The 21,136-nt window shown below is 42.0% G+C and overlaps 1 protein-coding gene across 2 annotated transcripts in view; it reads left to right on the top strand.

Annotated features, from left to right (window-relative positions):
* Positions 1 to 21,136, top strand: part of ltbp1 (latent transforming growth factor beta binding protein 1) — a 108,713-nt gene that overhangs the window by 28,319 nt on the left and 59,258 nt on the right. The window contains exons 4-5 of one of the 2 annotated variants that reach the window (XM_029520884.1): positions 12,537 to 12,682; positions 20,238 to 20,408. In XM_029520884.1, coding sequence (XP_029376744.1) covers positions 12,537 to 12,682; positions 20,238 to 20,408 — 317 coding nt within the window. Of the gene's footprint in view, positions 1 to 12,536; positions 12,683 to 20,234; positions 20,409 to 21,136 lie in introns of both variants that reach the window. The other variant, XM_029520883.1, reaches the window with a different exon arrangement.

Here is a 21,136-nt window from a genome sequence, read left to right as displayed (position 1 = left end):
CCAGCCTAGAAGTTACGAATGCATGGACTAGTTTTTCTGCATCATCCTGAGAGAGGATGTTTCTAATTTTCCTAATGTTTCGCAGGAGGAAGAAAGCTGCCCTACTGACTTGTTTTATGTGAGGGACAAAGGACATGTCCTGGTCAAATGTTACTCCAAGGTTTCTTACAGTGGAGCTGGAAGCCAAAGTAATGCCATCCAGACTAATTAGATGATTAGATAGTGTTTCTCTGAGGTACTTAGGGCCAAGTACAATAACTTCTGTTCTGTCAGAGTTTAGGAGTAAACATTTTGGGTCATCCAGAGTTTTATGTCTTCAAGACATGTCTGCAGTTTGACTATCTGACGGACTTAATTTGGCTTCATTGATAAGTACAGCTGAGTGTCGTCTGCATAGGAGTGGAAGTTGATGCTGTGTTTCCTGATAATGTTGCCTAGAGGAAGCAGATAAAGTGTAAAGAGGATTGGTCCAAATACCAAACCCCGTGGGACTCCATAACTGACTACAGTGCATGAGGAGGAGCTATTGTTAACATGAACAAACTGATGTCTTTCTGATAAATAGGATTGGAACCCCTTAGTGAAGTTCTGTTTATGCCAATTTCATGTTCCAGTCTCTGTAGTAAAATGTTCTGCTCTATGGTGTCAAAAGCAGCACTAAGATCTAAGAGAAGTATGGAGGCTGATCTATTGTCTGAAGCCATTAGAATATCATTGGAGACTTTATTCAGTGCTGTTTCTGTGCTATGATGGGCTCTAAATCCTGACTGAAACTCTTCAAACAAACCGTTCCTGTGCAAATGGTCATGTAATTGGTTTGCTACTGCTTTTTCAATTATTTTAGAAATGAATGGAAGGACGATATGGGTGTACAATTGGTCAAAACATCTGCATCAACATTTGGCTTTTTAAGGTGAGGTTTGATGACTGTAGTCTTAAGAGTCTGAGGTACATAACCCAAAGATAAAGTCAAATTAATCAGATCTAGAATGAATGGCTCAATTAAGTAAAAAAATCTCTTTAAAGAGGCTAGTTGCTACTGGTTCTAATAGACAGGTTGACGACTGGATGATGAGACTATAGAAGCTAGCTCTGAGAGATTCAGAGATGAGAATGACTCCAGATGTACAGTAGGTGTAGGTGCAGTTGATTCAGAAGTTGCTGTATTCAGTAGAAGATTATTGTCTAATGTTGGTAAGAGCTGATGAATTATTTGATTACGAGAATTTTATCTGTAAAAAAGTCCATAAAATCATCCCTGTTTAAAGCTAAGAATGTATTCCTTGATGCTGTGCAGCCAATTAAAGTAAATTCAAATGTAATGAGGTAATGGTCGGTCAAGAGAGTTTTGAGGAAAAACTTGTCATTTCAATGCCATATGTTAGAACAAGATCAAGGATATGATTGAAGCAATGAGTGGGTTCATTCACATGCTGGGAAAAGCCAATTGAGTCTAGTAGGGAAAGAAACCCAGAACTAAGGCTGTCACTTTCTACATCTACATGTATATTGAAATCTCCCAGTATAATGATTTTGTCTGTACTGAGTACTAACTCTGATATAAACTCAGAAAACTCTGATAGGAATTCTGAGTATGGACCAGGTGGACGGTATACTGTAACTAACAGAACAGATTTTTCACCTTTCCAGACTAAGACTAAGAGTGAGGCTTTCAAAAGACCTGCAGTCAGATTTTGGTCTGGGGTTGATTAGTAGGCTTGATTGAAATATCGCCAACGCCACCAATGAAAATTAACACGAGTCTTGGGTGTAGCTTCATTAAGACAAACATACTCATCCTTCAATAACAAACAATAGTGAACCGTCCACATGCAGTGTTATTTTAGACAGAATTTGTGGCTGTTTTGATTTCAGTTAAGATTTGTTGTTAGTTCCTCTTCTGTTTAATTTGGGTCTAGTAATAATTCTAAATTCAGGTGGTCGGGGCACAGACACAGTTTCTATAGACCTAAACATAGACGGAGAGACAATATCCTATTCTCAGCAGATAACCTCTCTGACTTAGGCGCAGAAGAGCATGTTAAACTGCGACTGTCAGGGTTTTGGATTTCTAATAAAATCGGCCATATTCCTAGAAATGAGAGCGGCCCCGTCCACGGTGGGATGGACACCATCTCTCCTAATCAGACCAGGTCTCTCCCAGAAAGACTTCCAGTTATCTATGTAGCCCACATTGTTTTCAGGACACCACCTCGACATCCAGCGGTTAAATGACGACATGCGGCTGTCATCACTGGTCCAATTGGGGAGGGGGCCGGAGAAAATTGCAGTGTCCGACATCGTTTTGGAAAACTTGCACACTGATTCCACATTAATTTTTGTGACCTCCGACTGGTGAAGTCGGGTGTCGTTACTGCTGACGTGAATAACAACTTTACTATATTTATGTTTATCCTTATTCAGCAGTTTCAGATAAGACTGAATGTCGCTTGCTCTGGCCCCCAGGATACACTTAACTATGGCCACCAGTGTCGCTAACTTCATGTTCCTCAGAATAGAGTCACCAGTCATTAGAGTTGGCTTTTCAGTGGGTGTGTCGCTGAGAGGGGAGAACCTGTTGGAAACATGAACTGGTTGGTGATGAACCCGGGGCTGCTGCCTATGACAATGCCTCTTGTCTCGGACAGTCACCCAGCCTCCCTGACTAGATCACGGCTGCTCTGGAGCCACAGTGGAGGAGGAAACTCTCTCGGCTGCCGTAGGTGCTGGCCCACACCGGCTACAGGGGGCGGCTAGCTACCCTAGCATTGGCTGGGCTAGATAAGGTGTGGAGCCGCGACTCTAACTCGCTAATTTCCGCCTCCATTTCTACCATCTTCCTGCATCTATGAAAAGAGGTGCTATCATAAAAGGAGGCAGAAGAGTAGCTAGACATGAGGCACACAGCACAGCACAGGAGAGGAGAGAGGGAGAAGGAGAGAGAGAGTGGAGAGAGAGAGCGGCAGGCCATTGCCAATCGTGTAGTTTGATTAGCGGAGCAACAGTATTGGCTATAAGCTTCGGAAAGGGGAGAGATATTGAGTTCTATACCAGTGTTAGTGTGACAACAGTTTGCTGTCGAATTAATCAGGTGAATAGGAAAGAATAGTAGAGACAACACAAGAGGTGACACAGAGAACACCGGAAATGACGTAACACACTTACCACAGCTCCAGCACCAGACGCACCTCTAATTTGAAGGACACAAAGAAATTTTGCACTACCAAAACAGGAGCACTGCACAGAAGGGATTTGGCTGCTTCAAATGCCTGCTGGAATTCTGTGGTACACATGAAAGGGACCTTCGGACTGCACAATGTGGTGAGAGGAGCAACAGAGAAATTTCTACATAAACACCAGTAATATGCTGGCGAGAAAATGGCGAAACTCTGGCTTGGTGGCAGGGACTGGATATGTCACCACAGCCGCGATCTTAGCCTCCACGTGGCGGACCTGCCCATGACCCTCTGTAGAAACTGTGGCCTCACCAAATGCCCATTTTGCCAGGTTCAAAGTCAGATTAACCTCTACTAACCACTGGGACACTCTCTTCAACCTGGACACGTGACTTGCCCAATCATTGGCCTCGATCTGTTTACATGGCACGTGGTAACCCAAAAGTGATGAAAAATCTAACTAGAGCTTAACTCACCAGGGATCCAGTAATTTTTCTCAGAGGTATAACCTCAGGGAAACAAGTCGTCATGCACATCACAGTCAATAAGAACTCGTTACCGGCTTTTGTCTTTGGCAGGGGTCCAACAGAGTCAACAATGAAATGATCAAAACGGGTCCTGACGATTGGAATGGGGTGCAAAGGAGCTGGAGGAACCTTCTGGTTCGGCTTCCCAGTTACCTGACAGGTATGACAGGTTCTGCAGAACTGTGCCACATCCATTTTTAATCCTGGCCAAAAGAAGTGTTTTAAAATCCGGTCATACCTTTTCGTCACGCCCAGATGACCAGACCAGGGATGTTTGTGTGCCAACGCCAGTACATGCTGCTTGCAACCAGCCAGAACAACAATCTGATGGACAGCACCCCAGTCCGCATCCGCAGGTCCCAGCTGCAGAACCCACCTTTGGACTAACAGTCCATCATCTTTCAAATAAACAGCTCTGTTATTAACAGTAGCAGGGGAGTTGCTAACATCAACCACAGCAACAAAGCACTTCAAGAGTCAAGTGTGGTATCAAGAGTGCAGTCACTCCTTGATCCTTGATCAGGGCATCACGATTTAAAGGCAGCGTGATCTCACTAAGAAACTAAAAAATCACTAAGTGTGATTGCATGTATACATGGTGAAAATGTGCCAGCACGAAATTCATGCCAATACCCCTCACCATGGCACTCCCATCACAGGTGGACTCGCTCCCCAAAGGCAGGACCCCAGACAGACAAGATTAAAAGACTGAGAGCCATCAGTGTCACAAGGAATGGTAACTGGGTGCAGCAACACAAATGTACTTATCAAGTGGATTTGTGTTGAGAACTTGAGAACAGGTTTAAAACTTTCATCAAGACTGGAGATAACAGGAAACTGACTGACTGGAAGGGTGGTTGCCACTGTGCTGATTAACCTGACATCTCTAGGCTGTTTTTCCGCACCTGCCTGCTGTCTCCACTTTAGCGCCTCACAATCTGCTACCAAGTAACCTGGCTTTAAACAATAAAAACATGGCCTCACCTTCTGATTCATCCCTGGCACACCAGCACGGGGAACGGGAACCACCTGTGAAGTGTTGACTTTTGGGGTGGGGGTGCGAGCCGAGGGTACGTCATGCTTAGTGAAAGCACTCTTATGTGTTCTTTTCTCTCTGATGTGAAGAGAGAATTCATTGGCTTATACATGCGTTGTAGAGCAGTAAGCTTGTGTTCATTCAAATATTTCATAATCCTGTCCGGGGTGCAGGTTTAAAACTCTTGTATGCTAATAAGCTCACACAAGGAAGCAATCCCTTTTCCCTGGCAAAGTTGGTGTATGTTTGGTTCTGGCTCTTCCTGAGCCCATGGAAGTGCTACCAGTATGCCTTCGGCACCAGCTCCTCTCAAGATAGGTCCTTTCAGCGTGTCATAACTTAAGCGGTCAGCAGCTGAGAGGGAAGCGCAAGCCTCCTGGGGTTTCCCACATGGTGTATGGACTACACCACTACAGTCCAGACATCCTGTTGCCAGCCCAGCGCAGTTGCTATGCGCTCAAAAGCACTGAAATACGTGTCTGTCTCAGTGGTGCCTCCAGATATTTTTCATAGGGGTGGCCAGATGGGGCCACTTAAAATCTTGCAGTGGCACACCAAAACTAAAAGCCATAAAAGACAGTGTTGACTGTTCCTGGTCTGCTGGAGTCCGATGTTCTTCCTCATCACTGTGCTTTGTTACTGATGCTGGCTGGCTGTTCCTCTCTTCCTCCTTCTCCTCCTCACTAAGCCCCTGTTGCTTCCCTGTCGTGTCTTTCTCTCCCCCCATTCTAATTTTCTTCTTAAAATAACAAGAGATGTCTGTGGAGTTTCTCCTCATTGTCTGAAAATTGACATAACATATACAAGCAGCAGCTGACGTTTGCTACATAACTCAGTTTTATGTCAAAAACATGTCAAAAAGCTGCTGTAACAGCACCATTTAGCGCTTAAAAAGCACATGTCACAACACATACTTCCCCCGTTCATTTAGTAAAGAATATTTTCACTTATTTACTTACTGGCAGTCCTCTATAGAGGAACAAAAGGGAGAGAATTAAATATACAAATAAATAATTAAATGTCATTAATTCATTAAAATACCAGTTCATGTAATGTAAAAATATATATAATTATTTCGTGGTCCTGTTGCAGTACTTCATGAATTAATTTTTTCCGTCAAACTCACCCGTCAAAGTCAGTAGGTAGCATGAATCGGGGGGGGAGTGATGGAAGGTTAAGAGCTGCTTGCCCGGCTGGCTGTACATTTGGGAAGAAATGCATAACTGGCACTACTACGATCTCTTCTGGCGAGTGGGGTGGCCAGAAAATTTACAGAGGGTGCCATCCCCTCGTGGCGCCATTGCTCCATTTTGGTTTCTCTAAAAAACAGGACTAGTGGAATATTTTGGCTGACATCAAAAGTGTTAAGTGCAGGAGAGAGCGACAGGTTTAGAGCAAACAGAGGTGAAATTCCCTCTCTCACACCTCCTCCATCTGGTGCAAGATGCACCTTGAGTCACGCATCCTCCTTGGAAGCAGGTGTGGCCTGCTGTGAGTAGCACTCACCGGTTGCACCTCGGACGCGTCCTGCACGGGAGATGCCACTTCACCTGCTCCAGCAGATGCCAGAGTGCGCCGTGATCTCCAATCAATCCCTCTTACGGCAGTCAGCTAACTTATTCACAGTAGGCTCAGCCACAAACACTTCAAAATCAAAATGTGTTATTGTTACCCCTTAAACGCCGCCTCCGTTGTTTATGCAACGCAAACATAAAATCAAGTGCAACAAAAAAACAAGCTTGAAAATGTGCACAGAAAAATCTCACCTGAGCGACAGCAACACAGAGAGAGAGAGAGAGAGAGAAAGAAAAGAAAACACCACAGCCACACTAACACACACACACACACACACTTTGGCACCTGTAACAGTTCAGGTTCAGAACATCCAGATGTTTTCTGGACCAGCCTGATAACTGGCCTAATCAGCATTTTCTCTTTTTTTCTCTCAGCACAAGCCCAATGGTTGGTTAGTGACTATCAGTTGGAACACTCCATTCCATAATTTTTCTGTCAAACATTAGAGGGCACGACATGTTGCTAACATCACAGTCAGTGCGTGGAAGAGCACCAGCTTTTTGATCGCACAACTTATGTAAACTCTGTTGTGACATCACAATGCTCCAGAACTCAAGGCTCAATTACAATTCCCTGTAGCAATTTGATACTTAAACATTATTCATATAGAACCAGACCTGCTTAATAATCAAAGATGACATCTAGTGCTGCCTTTAGACTGTATGAGACCTTTAAAACAGGAACCTCCTCCTGTAAGAGCTGTTGCAATGTAGCTTGCACTGCTGGTATGCCCCACTATCTCCATCAATAATGGTTAGAGTTCCTGCTGGCACTTTCATAAATGCCTCGAACTCCTGCTGTAGTTAATTGTTGGCCACAGTAGGACGCCACAGACTGCAATAAGCAGTTGCATCAAAGTGAAAATGTTCCTGACATCTTGTCATTAATGTCAGCACACATCAGACAGGCCTGTGATACTGATGAGTAATATTTAAGACGTTGATGAATACATTTCAAATACTGTGCCTCACATGCACTCTGTAAAATGTTCAGTGGGTTGTCATAATACAATGCGTAGGCACAAATAATTGCTTCCAGATCCATGTCCTCGAAAGCTACTCTCAATTTTCAGAAGGGATTTATCACTCCCAGTGAGCTATTTTCCAGCTGCTTTAAGTAGCAGGGCAGTCCATCCATCTGAGAGGGTTAAAAAAGATTTACAATCCAAAGTCTTCCTTTTATTATGTTGTTTTAAAATTGACAGCTTTGCTCCTCTCTACTCCAGTGCTTCTCAATTATTTTCTGTTACGCCCCCCCTAGGAAGAAGCACCCCCCTCCCCCACCCCCACCCTCTGCCGTGACTATAAATAGTATAATTTATCTATAAAATTGTTATAATGCAAAACATTGTATTCTTATTATCATAAAAAAAAGAAAGGAATATAGATCACACTTTATTGTAGTACGGCAATAAAAAAAAAAGCATGTTCTGCGTGGTCACACACGCCCCTCCTGGCATCGCACTGCACGCCACTATTTGAGAAGCACTGCTCTGCTCTCAGACCGACATAACTTTATTCATTTTTTCAAATTTAAAAATCCAAAACTGAAATCTGTCAAACTCACGCTAAACAGAATGAAGTGAATAAAACACAATAGAATGCAGTAAAGAAAATATCTACCTTCCTTATCAGGATCAACTCTTTCAGCTCTGTGTATGCAGAGATGGACATCATGGGCTCATGTTACTGAAATCAGATACTCCACAGGGTCTCTGGATTCACCTGTAGAGACAGCCAGTGCAGCTCAAACATCCAATTGAGCCTCCCATTGCAAGAAGCAAGCTAAGTGGAGGTGGTTAGTACTGAATCATCACAGGACTTTCCTCTCAATGCTTCCCACACTAAGATATGTTCTTGGAAATTTAAGATTGGAGGGATGGATATATTCTATAACACAATAGGAGATGATAATTCTGTCATGTCAGTTTCAAAGCAAACGCGCTATTCCTACTAGCATTTGTATCATCAAACAGTGACAGCCTTTCAAAGAAATTCTGTTAGTGATTAAAGAGAGAAATCCAAGTGATCCCTTCAGTCAGTCCAGAGAGACATTGTCCTTCTCTCCCTTCCTGCAGTCTGCCTGCCCTCACATCAGCACTGCTAATACGTGAGAGTACTTTGGTGAGGTTCAGTGGGTTCAGTGGACCAGAGTATGTCAACTCCTGTGGGGAAGAAGACTTGGACGAGTAGAGCGTAGAGGTTGGTGGTGGATTGTAATTGCGGCCAGAGCAGAGTGACTCCGAGACTGAACAGATTCGGACCCCCACCCCTCAAGCACACACACGCATCTCACACTCCCTCCACCCTAACTCATTGATCTGTTTATGTAGAAAGGAGTGAAATCTCCATTCTGATATTTCAAACTTGCAGGCTCTTGTAACTGTTCCTTGGACCATTTCCAGACTTTTCTTGCTTTTTTCATTTAATGGTGCAGTTATTGCCAGTGAATTGTTCCAGATATTTTCCTGAGACTAGAGTGTGTTCTCATGTTTAGAACTTCTTTCTTTCAGTCAATGTTCTCTCTGTCTCACAGCTCAGGGTTAAATAATATACTTAGAGGTAGGCCTCTATATGTCTGCTGGTTGATCGGATAACAGAACTAAGCTTTATCATGAAAAAACAAGAAACCTCTAACTTGCTTTCACATCACTGACTGAAACACTTGAAAACAAGATGTATAAATATTTATTAGTGCAGATTAATCAGGAGCAGATGTAGCCAAAGCGAAAAGTAATGGTTGTGTTTACGCTGACTTTTAACATCCTCTAGTCCAAAGACATCTCATGAGAGTAAAAGAAATCATATTGCTTCATATGGATAGAGTTCATGTCTGCAGCAGAAATGCCTCCTACCTCATTTTACAGTCACAAGACACAATTCCACATTACCATAAACATCTCTCTCAGCATCGGCGTCAGGCCCACAGCTTCAGACTACACCTGAATCTCCAACCAAGCTGGACACATGCAGGTCAATGTAGGTACCAGCTTTTCACAAGTGAGATGTGTGAAATAGAAAAGTCTTAACAACATTGCAAAAGCACAATGCTAAATTTGTGGAGTTAGGATGTGGTTACACTAGCGCACTAAGCATGAATATTGGATCTGGGGAGGACAATCAGCTGACTTGTGAAATTACATTTTCCCTGTTTATTCACATGAGTCAGACACTTTCAGGAGCGCAACTGGACTTGTTTTATTTTGAAAACTCCAGGGTTGCATTGTAGAATCTGAGACCTTTGGAAATGACAAAGACCCCTTAGTCATTCCCTGATGGGTTTGAATCAGTCTGGTCTACCAATGAATGGAAAACATGGAGGATGAATTAATGTTAATGAACTCTCTGTAGCAGCTGTTGTTCCATTTATTTTTATGTTTCAATTATGTTTAAATTCTGCAATCTGCTTCCTGTTTACACCAACTTTCACATGCTCAGTGTTGGTGACTGGTCATGTAATGCGTGTTGGTAGGGAGATTGAGGACTGGCTAATGTAAATGGAGCCAAAGTCTTGAATAAATGCATTGTACTCCCATGAGCTGTATTAACTGAAACTTATTTTTATGATGGAGTGGTTTGGAGCTCATCAGCCATGACTTAGAGAGAATGCTAATAAAAACACACAGGCTCTATATGTCTGTCTGAATTTAGACTGTACCACCCCACCAACATATAATGGGATAAAGTGTGTGGACATACTGTACCCCCATCCTGTTTGAATATTGAACACACATAATGAAAACACACACAAACACATGAACATAACAGTACACCATAAAGGAGAATTCCTCATGAATGAAAAACAACAGACTGCAGGAGGAAGTGAAGAGGTTGGACCTTCTGGCCTATCAATCGCTTAGTTACTCTGTATTAAAGGAACTCCTAAAATCCTAAAAATTGGATTGAAACAATAGTTCACCCACGGCTTCTCTTAAAAGAATGATTTCTAAACTGTTTCCACTACAGAGAGGCTTTTGGCAAGGATCACATCTCTCCTGTCCTCCAGAACCTACAATGGCTCCCTCTCCCTTACCGCATCCAATTTAAAATCCTCCCACTCACTCAAAAAGCTCTTTATAACCAGGCCCCCTCCTAACCTAAAGACCTGCTCCAACCCTACACCACTTCTGCCACCTTCTGCTCCTCTTTCGCCAACCTCCTTACTATCCCTAAGACAAAGCACCACACCTGCAGCAACAGAGCTTTCTCTATTGCTGCCCCCACCCTCTGGAACTCCCTCCCGCAAAACATACGTGACTGCACTGAACTTACGTTCTTCAAGATTCAACTCAAAACATATCGGTTCCACTCTGCAGTTAACTTTTAACTCCAACATTCATCCCATCTATCTGATTCTTGCTTAGCCTTTATACTGTCACTGCTATTGTAAATATTCTGTTATTTATGTTATTCTTTTGCACCTAACATTTGTATTTTGAGCACTTTTTTTTTATCTGTCTCTTTACACTTTTTGTCAAGTTTGCACTGTTATCTGTCTGTAAAGCGTCTTTGAGTCCTGTTAAAAGTGTTTACATATAAAATGTAATTCTGTAACTATTTTACACCTGTACACACTATGGCAATAGATATAATGGAATGTTAAAGAAGTCCCTATTTTGACCAAAATCCTTTATCATTATACCCTTGACATGAATGCTTAGCTTGATTTTTTTTATGGCATCTGCTCTTGTTTTCTCTCTTGATGTTACTGATTTCACGCTAAATAACAAAATTTGATTATATTTGATTTTTATTCAAAACTTTCAGCTTCTTGACATCCTCCATCTGTGTTGTGACAATAGTTATCTCTAATGGGCCTCAAAGTAACAAGACAAGAATTATGTTTAGCAGTTTATTATACAATAAGAAGATAATAAAACCACAAAGAGAAAGGATATTTTGGTCCAAAAGATGGATTGAGCATTGTATGGATGAAATCATCCCACTATCATTCAGTCTAGCCTCAATAGGTTTCAATCTGGTATCAAGTGAAATCAAAAATACAGAATGTTCATTTATGTCTAGGTTTTGTGTCTAACAGGAAATGTTTTGTTGTTAAAACAGAAACAGTGATGATCATGTACAGCAGGAATTTGATTGTTGTTGTAGGCTTTTAACCTGAGAAAAGATATTACCATAGCTGCTAGTAAACACAAGCTGTTCCTGCAAGATGATAATATGAATCTGATAACAAATATTGAAAAATATTTTCATAGAGACAGGGCCTCATCCTGAGGAGGCAGATTGCAGCAGCAATATCAGCCTCAATACCCAGAACCTGAATAGAATACTGGAAAAGCTGAGAGTCAGAAGAGTCTCACCAGCATGATTAACTATCTAGTTCATAAGTTCTCAAAATTCCAGGCTTCAACTAGAACTATTGGAAACTACTAAAAACTTTTTTAATGGATGGTTTCATTTTTCACAATGTCCTTGCAGGTTGAAATTAAAATCAAAATCAAAAACAATTTAAGAATCCCAAACCACTGCCTGAGAGTTCTTACAGAAAACACTGCACTAGCAGGGGTCCAGGTGTTTGTCTGTATTGTTCTCTTAAAAGTGTCCCACTGCTTTGAGTGGTCCTGTCTGCTGGTAAGTGATATTGCAAGTGTATCTACCAATGGCTGCCACCATTGGCATATGTTTTGCATCAGACAAACTTTCCAAAGACAAAGTATAATCTGTTTCCAGCATCTTATTTGTATAGCCCCCATGTTCATTTCTTTTGTCTTTTCAGGTTGTTTAGTGTCTGTTAACATAGTCTCTACTGCCACCTTCTGATCACGCTGTGCTTAGTTTATGTTAAAAAAAAAAAAATCATGAAAAAAGTCTTGACAGTGATATGGAAACATGACTAATTTTCTCCCTCCATGATGTTGACAGCATTTGTCCAATTTTGTCTGGACTCTTGAGTCTCACCGGGGATGACATTTAGTGGTAAATCCCCCAAGGTTGTGGATTTCAAGTGTTTTTGTGATTTTTGATAAGCAAAATATCATCTACACCCTGACTTACTTTACAGTCACAAAGAGCTTTTTCTTCATTATCCAAATGATTCCCCTCACAAAATCTATGCTCTTCAGAATAACACAACTGAATGTTGTGAGATTCAAAGACCGAGAATACACAATGCAACTGTCCAAAGATTTAAGGACATTTAAGGACATTTGATTTTATTTTCAAATAATGTACTTACTGTATTATGTTTTCCTCTTTCTCCCAGGATCAGGCCCATGTCCATGCATCCAGTACAGAACCAGCAATACATTATAAAGCCCAAATACTACCACACACACACCACACAGACGCATGTCCAGTCTCAACTAGAGAGACCAATCCCCTTGAGAGTGGGACACAACCCTTTCCACGGTGAGTAGGAAATTTCTCATGATAATTTCATAATTCTGAAACTTTTTCCAGTACTTAATCTGCCATCTGTCAGGTGACCACTTTCCTTTGTTTGGCAAAAAAATCAGCCTTCAAAGACTCAATCCATCACAGTCATGTATCACCACTAAATGTTACTCTGAATTTCAGTTCAGTCCACACTTAAACATCACTTTTTTCTGTTTTTCGGCTTTCCCCTGTTTGGGTTGCTAGAGCAAGTCAGCTTTGTGACTAGCTTGATTGATTTGCCCACAGTTTTAATGCCGGATGCCCTTCCTGCCACAACACTCTCCATTTATCCAGGCTCAAGCATACAACTGGATTGCATAAACATCACTGTTCACTAATTTTGATAAATATTAAAGTGTACATGTGGGCTATTGCAGGGGTCCCCAACCTTTTTTCTCCATGGACTGGTTTAATGTCAATGACAATATTTTCACAGACCGGCCATTGAGATGTGGAAGATAAATACAACACCAACAACAAAAAGATAACCCTAACCAGCATAAAAACTGTGGTATTTTGTAAATATAATAATAAACATGAATCCACTGTGTACGAGGACGCTGCAACTGTATTCAAAGTGTTCTTGTAAAATTGCACAAACAACTTAACATGAGTAGCATCCTCTCTGCCCCTCTGCCTGGCTCACACTACAGGATTCTCCGGCTGATTTTACCCAGATTGTCAGACCAGACTATCTTCTAGTGTGAGCATGTTAAGCCCCACGATCGGTCCTCCCGACAATCAGTGTTTGATTTTTATTGGGGTGATTACGCCACTCATTTTTGCTGACGATGACAATAGCCAATTAGAGAGAGCTGCCTACGAGGGACCAGAAATGATCATTGGGAGTAGAATGGACAACCCACATTGTCTGCGTCTCCCCAACCACTTCTTCATCCAGCTTAGCTGTTTTCCTTTTTTCAGTGCAAATAATAGCTACAGCCAGCAGCACCGAGTCACCAGTACCAGTCCGCTGCCCAGGGGTCGGGGACCGCTGGGCTATTTTGTTGACTGTCAACGTTCAAGACTGCAAGATGATTTTTATAGAAACAGGAACAGTTTCATAACTAGTGGATAAGGAAGTGAAAAAAAAAAAATGTCATTGACTGAAATCAGTCCATCTAATATCTATATCATTCATCTATGGAGGGTCCAGAGGAGGCTGTCTACACCCAGGGCAGGTCATCAGAATATGTAAGAGCTGAAATACAAATGACCTTTGACACTCACACATTAGCCATTTCACCAAGTAAACTACATGCATGACTACAGAAGAGAGGATCAGGACTGAATTTGCACAGGGACAAATTCCACACACAAAGGCTTGTGCATGAGGTGACATTGCTATCCACTGCACTGCTGTGTCATTCTGAATTTAAAGTCACACACAAGAAATCTTTGTATTTTGTTTACCCCCATAAACACCAGTAAAAACTGGTTTTAAAAAAGGAGTAAATATAATTGTATGCACCATGACAGCAAAAGGAGACTGAGTCGTCCTTGGCCAGCAACAAAAATTTATGGTAGGGGTGGGATTGTTAGTAATCTGCCTTCAACCACATGTTTAGTAGAGGTATACAGAGGATTGGATGAAGAGCAGGGCAACGGTGTGAAAAGAGAAAGGACGGAACCATCTCGTAGAAGCTCTAAGAACTTTGTGCAAACTCTGTCAGTTGTATGAATACACAATTTGCATGTCAGTGAGAATAGACTAGTGGTCATTTTCCTACAGACCAACAACAGCCATAATTCACAAGCTGGTGGTTGGATATTGTCGTTTGTCATAAATTCAAGGCCAGAATCCACCACCAGACTCTCTGGTACTATGAATAAATCAGTATTTTTCTCTGCAGACTCCAGCTCGAGGGGTTGTGCCTATGACTTGAGGGATATTAATGGGAGGTCAGCTGACAGAACACGGCTGGTGTTTGTCTGTGTAGACCCAGACCTGGCCGCAGTGAGCCAGAACCAGTTTCAAAATAACCTCCCCAGTTCAGTTTAATTTCAGCCATGAGTATGTAAATGCCAGAGAAATGCCCCGACATCAAAGGTATAGAGGGAAAGAGGACACAGGCGCATATGGAGAGGAAGAGATGGTGTCAGCCAGGGTTTCAGAATTGTTCATGTTCAGTATATTTGTGGGGAAAACAGAGGGCAAAGACTGGTCACCCTGTCTTATTTCAAAATAAATACTTCTCCCAGATGCCTTCAGTGCTGTAAAGGTCTTAATTTTGAACCACCTCTCCTTCCGAAATGAAACACAGAGGATTCACCTGCATGAAATTACAGCACAGCTCTTCACAAGTTATTAAATATCTGCTAAGTTTAACTGCAGTTTTGGTTTCCACATCTAAAGGGTGTGGTGAACTGATTGTGCTGCTGTCCTTCTGAGGTTTTGCAGTTATTTTATTTTATTTTTTCAGTGAAAGAAAAGCCAACTTCAAGATGATCTGTTGTAAAATATACATGGGGATGGGGTTTGGTAGCATTTTATTGAGCTGAATCTGGTTGTCAAATCAGTTGTCAGCCAACCATGATGTGGTTTGTGAGCTGCAGTTTTCCAGCTTCAGTATGTAATTTGTCTGTCAGCCATTTTATTTTTTTAAACCAGAATAAGCCGTATTTACAGCTGAAGGTGGAGCTGAGGAGGAGTGAGCGCTGGCTCTGACTCTGTCTTTGTTAGGCAAGTTGCCATGCGTGGTACCATCTGTCACATGTTAACTGCACTCTGCCCATTCTCTGCCTTATGGTAATACAATCTGTTTTTGCAACTGGTGGAGTTGTCCCCTGACAGTTAATAGACAGACTGACTGATAGCTTAGACTTTACTTGGTTCCAATTCAATGTGATCCTTGGAGATCTCATAGCCTTGGAACCTCACTTGTGATTGGTAAAATTCACAATTCTCAGTTTTCACGAAAAGGTTATGCTGTAACAGCTTCAGCAATACCTCTCGTACCATCTTAAAATGGGAGTCTTTATCTGGGAGAAAAAAATTTGAATGTCAAGGTGATGGTTAAGGCTAAGGTTGCTTTATTGGTCTCCACCAGGAGAAATTTATCCTGGAGATAGACAGCAAGTTGCACACATAAAAGATGTACAAAAAAAAAAAAAAAAAACATACAGTACAACCTTACATCAAGTTAAAACACAGACCAACACTGGGCAATCCTACATATACACTATAACTCACACCAGCACGCCCATATATTCATATACTACCTGGAATAACATACATTGAATTCAACATCACATAACCTCGCAAAATACATTGGACCATTCACTCACATGCATCCCTACAAAAGCTGAAATCCTAAATATACAGTAAATTAATTTCCTTGTACACATATGTTCATATGCATACTCAGAAACATAATTTCCGAATGTTAAGAAGCTTGATTGATACAAGAACAAAGGAATGTCTTTATCGATTGTGCCTGCACAAGGGAAGCCTATATCTCTTCCCAGAATTCAGAAAAGCGTATTCACTATTCAGCACGACTACTGTCTGTTAAAATGGCATTTGCCTGTCTAATTGTTGCCTGCTCAATAAGGTCTTGTGGGTTAAGGGGGGGGGGGGGGGGGGGGGGGGGGGGGTGTTATTCCCATACCAAAGCTGTTTATACAACAGCACATGAGACTTGTGCCAGCACCAGAAACCACTAGGGTTGTGCAACCAAGAGAGGAGGATGGTGAAGTCAATCTTACTTCGGTCAAATACTTTCAATTGGTTTCTGCAGTTTGTGACACTCACCAGAGAGGAAGACAATTCTTGAGGGGGCAAGAGGAAATAATATACTGGGTGGAATATATGCACTGTTCCTCCAAAAACCATCAGTGGCACTATGTGGGGGTCAGGCAAGTGTGCTCAATCTGCAAGGGTTCCAGGGCACCACTCCAGAAAGCTACCACCGAGAATTACTCCATGGAAGTAATTGAGAGCGTAGGTAGGCTAGAGGTGGAAGATGGTGAGTATCCCAGTTGTCCTTGCTGCTATTCTGCCACTTGTTTGTTGACGCAGGAGGCCAAGGAGATGAAGGCATACAACTTGGCGGGAGGATATAAAGGGGCTAGATGATCCCTTAGTGTTTCTGACAGCCCATTGTTAAGACTTCCCATTGAACCAGGGCAAGTTGTTTTTCCTGTCTTAAGATTCTTTGTCTGAGTGCTTTGAGGAATGAGCGCAGTTTTGCAGGGTTTTGCGCCCTGCTTTATCAATCATGGCCAGTTTTTTCTAACTCGCTCAATGCAACAGCACAGAGGCAAGGGGCAATTTCAGGGTCTTTATTACAGTCCAGATGTCAGTGACCAGACATGCAATACTCAGGATGAAGCACAAAGATGCTAGGCTTGAAAACCAGGGAACTTAAAACTAAAGTCATACGCAGAACAAATGATGGACCTCTGCTTTCACAATGAAGACAAGACAAACTGATACAGGACTGAAAGAGTACACAGCTTAAATACACAAGGGAAAGCAGAGAGCGAGACACAGTTGAAATACATTAGAGAACGGCGGCAATCACACCTGGGAAGGGAGCTTGACAGGAAGACAGCGGAACACACACATTTCACAATATAACAGGAAGTACCTAAACTAGACAAAACTGAACTAAAACTAAACAAAGAGTAACTTCACAAGACTCAAACCCTGACATCATGTATTTGTTCTGCCACACCCCAAGGTGTTTTCCTGGATTCAGGTGAATAAGGAGGGCACTGAACTTTATTGGAATCAAAATAGCTCTCTCTTTGTGACATCACAATGCCCAAAGAGTCCAAAAGTCCCAAAGAGAAGCTCCACCAGCAGGATGGAGGGAGGGGGTCCTGGAGAAAGCATCCACATATATACATGTCTGGTTTTTGGGCAGCATGACATCAGTGCTTGCAATTCTAAAACAAGAAGTTTCTCTGCTCAGCATAAAATTTTATTTTGTTTATCCTGCCAGACCAATGACAATCGAGACTTTGTTTGTGTTAATTGAGTGTAAGATGGTAACTACCAAGGTGCACATTTGTACTCTTTACCCAGTCCCGACTTTTGTCTCTCTACTGCCACACATCTACTCTTGAGGCCTTTTATACTCCCCCTTTTGCCTCAAATAAATAAAGCTCAAAGCCTGTCAGTCAAAAAACATTAGAAAGGTAGAAATCACCCCCTGACTGCAGTAGTGTGTCTACCATGTCTCTGCACCCTGGCTGAGCCACCACTTCAACATTATCTTCCCTCGGCTTGAATGTCTGTGTTGTCTGGGATGCTGTACTGACTCTCTTTCCACATGCTCAACACAACCAGCAGATTTTGCCAGCAACATTTGCGCACTGAAAGAGGCAGAGAGGTTTTAGAGGATCTATGCTTGCACAGAACTTTCTGTGTGAAAAGAAGGTAGGGCTGTTTCTGTTTTTCCTAAATCAAATCAAATCAAACTTTATTGATATACCACTTTTCATACAGATCAGCAACAAAAAGTACTTCAAAAAGTTAAAAAGGAAAGAAGAATGAAAAAGAGAAAAAACTAAAAGAAGACAAGTAGAAACACATACAAAAAGAAGAAAGAAATGAAACCAGAGAAAAAATAAAAAGCATACAGCATACACAATTACACACTAGTAAAACTGACGGGGTTCTGAGGAAATAGGTGATGAAATGTTTTAGGGAGCCATCCACGTGGAGAGGAGTCCCCGCCCACACATGGCGCCGCTCATGACATGGCTGTAAAGCAGTGGTAAAGGGCCCCCAGCCGACTAGGCCAGAAAGGCATCCAGGATGACACCCCTGTAGGTGGACCAGCCAACTCCTGGTGTAGAGGGCTTCTATGAGGAAAACACTGGAGTTGAAGAGAACTAAAGATAAAAATAATAATAAGAGAATGAAAACTCATGAGTTAAGAATTCACATACGGCAGTCCCCACATATAAATCCTGGTTTTCCTGCCTCTTGGGTTCATACCAATACTAGAGACAGAATGACCTCAGCAGAACAATAGCAGCATTGGTGAAGTGAACTAGGAAGGTCAACAAAGTTGAATTCTTTAGGTGCAATTTGTTTTGAGAACTACATAGCCAACATCAACATTGAATCTGTTAACTTACTCTGCTTATGAAAACGTACTAAAGATAAGAGGTTATAATATGTCTTCTGCAACACACACCCGTCACCCACTAGTTATGTGTGGAGTCAGCAACAGTGGGGAGCCACCCTTAGATATCACAGAGGCTTTATTTTTTATTTTATTTATTAAAATGCATCTTTAACTGCAGTCTAATGTTAAAACTTTAACAGCATCAGCAAACTTTAAGAACTTAAAGAAAGAGCTGTGTCTGAGGTAACAGATTGTTATTGCATACTGTGGTTTTATCTTTTCAAAGCTTTTCTTTATGTTTGTTTGTGCTTTGGTCCATCAAAGTTGTAAGAACCTTGTCACATTCTTTGCCTCCTTCATTTCCTTTTGGAAATAGTCTCCATCTGAAACCATCCAGGCAGCCCATGTTTAGACTTTACATCCTGGAGCTCCATATATGATCCTGGCAGCTTTTTTTTTTAAATCCAGTTTCCATCAGTCTTTGGTTGTAATCACTACATCATATTGGGCACTCTGTGAATGTGTAGGTAGCCTGGGACATGTTAATCAGCGGTTTTCCTGCCTCTCGGGTTCAGAAAACATTCCTCTGGCTGCTCCACTTCACTCAGAGCATCTGTGCTCTTTAGAGTGAGCAGCTGACGGCCTCATGGCCTCAGACGCAGACACACTGAGAGCTGGAGACAGGGGTTTGGATCTGACACAGCCAAGAGCCACGGCACATTGAGAAGTTAATAACAGCTCAAATGTACTTGAAGAAATGTATGTGAGACACGGCTGCAAAGCAGGTAGACAGAAGAAGTGTGACAGGTATTCTAAAAGACAGGAAACAGTGTCTCATCTCTCCTTTCTTTCAATCAGTACTGAAGGCTGACATTAAGAGGGTCAGAACAAACAAATGGCTACTGTCTTACAGCAATTCAGGCTACTGGTCGGTAAGTGAGCTGAGGGGTGTTTCCTTTTTTTTTAAATAAAAAATAAAGATCAATAGAGAACAAAATAATGGTTCTTATGGTGCCGTACACACTTGTGCATGTGTTTTAGAAGAAAGCTGTGTATCCAGCTCTGAGACATACAGTGTGATGGCAAACTGGACCACATCCCAGAGTTTTGTTTGCAGACTTCTCTCCCTCTCAGATGTTTTTTTTTTTTTTGTCCTTTTTTTGTGCTGCTCATGTTTCAGAGGCACCACTGTACAAAGGAACGGTGTAGGAGGAGCAGATAAAGTAAATAACTGCAGGGAGAAGCGTTTCATTTTCTCAAAATTGAAAATGACTTAATAGATAATTTGTCAATGTTTTTAGAGCCTTGCCAACTGATTGAGACAAGCTTCAACCTTAAAGTGATTTCACATTTTATTTTATTTTATTTATTTTTTTTTTCCTCAATGGATCAGAGAGCAACCAAATTTCTCCCCCTTCTCATGGCTTGCACCATTTTTCCAGCAGCGGTGGGGAACCACACAGGAAGGATCAAAGTGGTCTTCACACCCACTATCTGCAAACTGACCTGTACTGGAGGTAAATGTCACAACAACTGCAAGCAGGGAAATACCACCACCATCATCAGTGAGAATGGCTATGCCACAGACACCCTCACAGCACCCAACTTCAGAGTAGGTGAGTGATCTTTCTCCCTCTCACACGTGCATATACACACTATGGGTCTCTGTGGGTGGCACTCCTGTTTACCTCTTTCTGTGATACTGAAGTTGTTGGTGGAAAACACAGAAGAGTCTTGAACTTTATCTGTGTTGACACCCACACACAGTGTTCACTGTTTGAAATCAGGTGGATTTAAAAATGTCCTTCAGTTTAACGCTGTGGTGTGAGGCAGCTGTTAACACTAACATCAGTGAATTCTAGCTGCAACATCAAACTTCTATTGTTTAATTGCATTAAATGAATGGGTTTACTGATGTGTGTAGACAGCAAGAATGAGCCTCTCATATGGATAAGCCATAGAAGATGAATGAAGGTCAGTCAGGCTGGTTGACAGACGTATTGATGAAAAGAGTAACACTCACTGGCTGCTGTCTGCAGGACACTGTTGGACTGGTGAATTGTGAATCAGCTCATAGCTCGCTCAACACCTTCACCTTTTTGTAGGTACCTGTCCACTAATGTGTATCAGAGCCTGCATGGATGTCACTTGATTAAGATGGGGTAACTATCCATTTGAATGTTTCCAGTAATATAGTCAGGACATCAGCTCCTGTGGAGCACAGGAGCTGGGTGTTTCACTGACCTGATAAAATGTCTGAACTTGCCCCTGCCCTTACAAGGAGCAGATCTATGTCTGGCTCTGACACATGTAGAAACATGGGGAGAGCAGAACAAGAAGAATT

Source organism: Echeneis naucrates, chromosome 15 (genome assembly GCF_900963305.1).
Source record: "Echeneis naucrates chromosome 15, fEcheNa1.1, whole genome shotgun sequence".
Lineage (NCBI taxonomy): Eukaryota > Metazoa > Chordata > Actinopteri > Carangiformes > Echeneidae > Echeneis > Echeneis naucrates.
The sequence above is the reverse complement of the archived record's forward strand: the minus strand, read 5'-3'. Positions and strand labels throughout refer to the sequence as shown.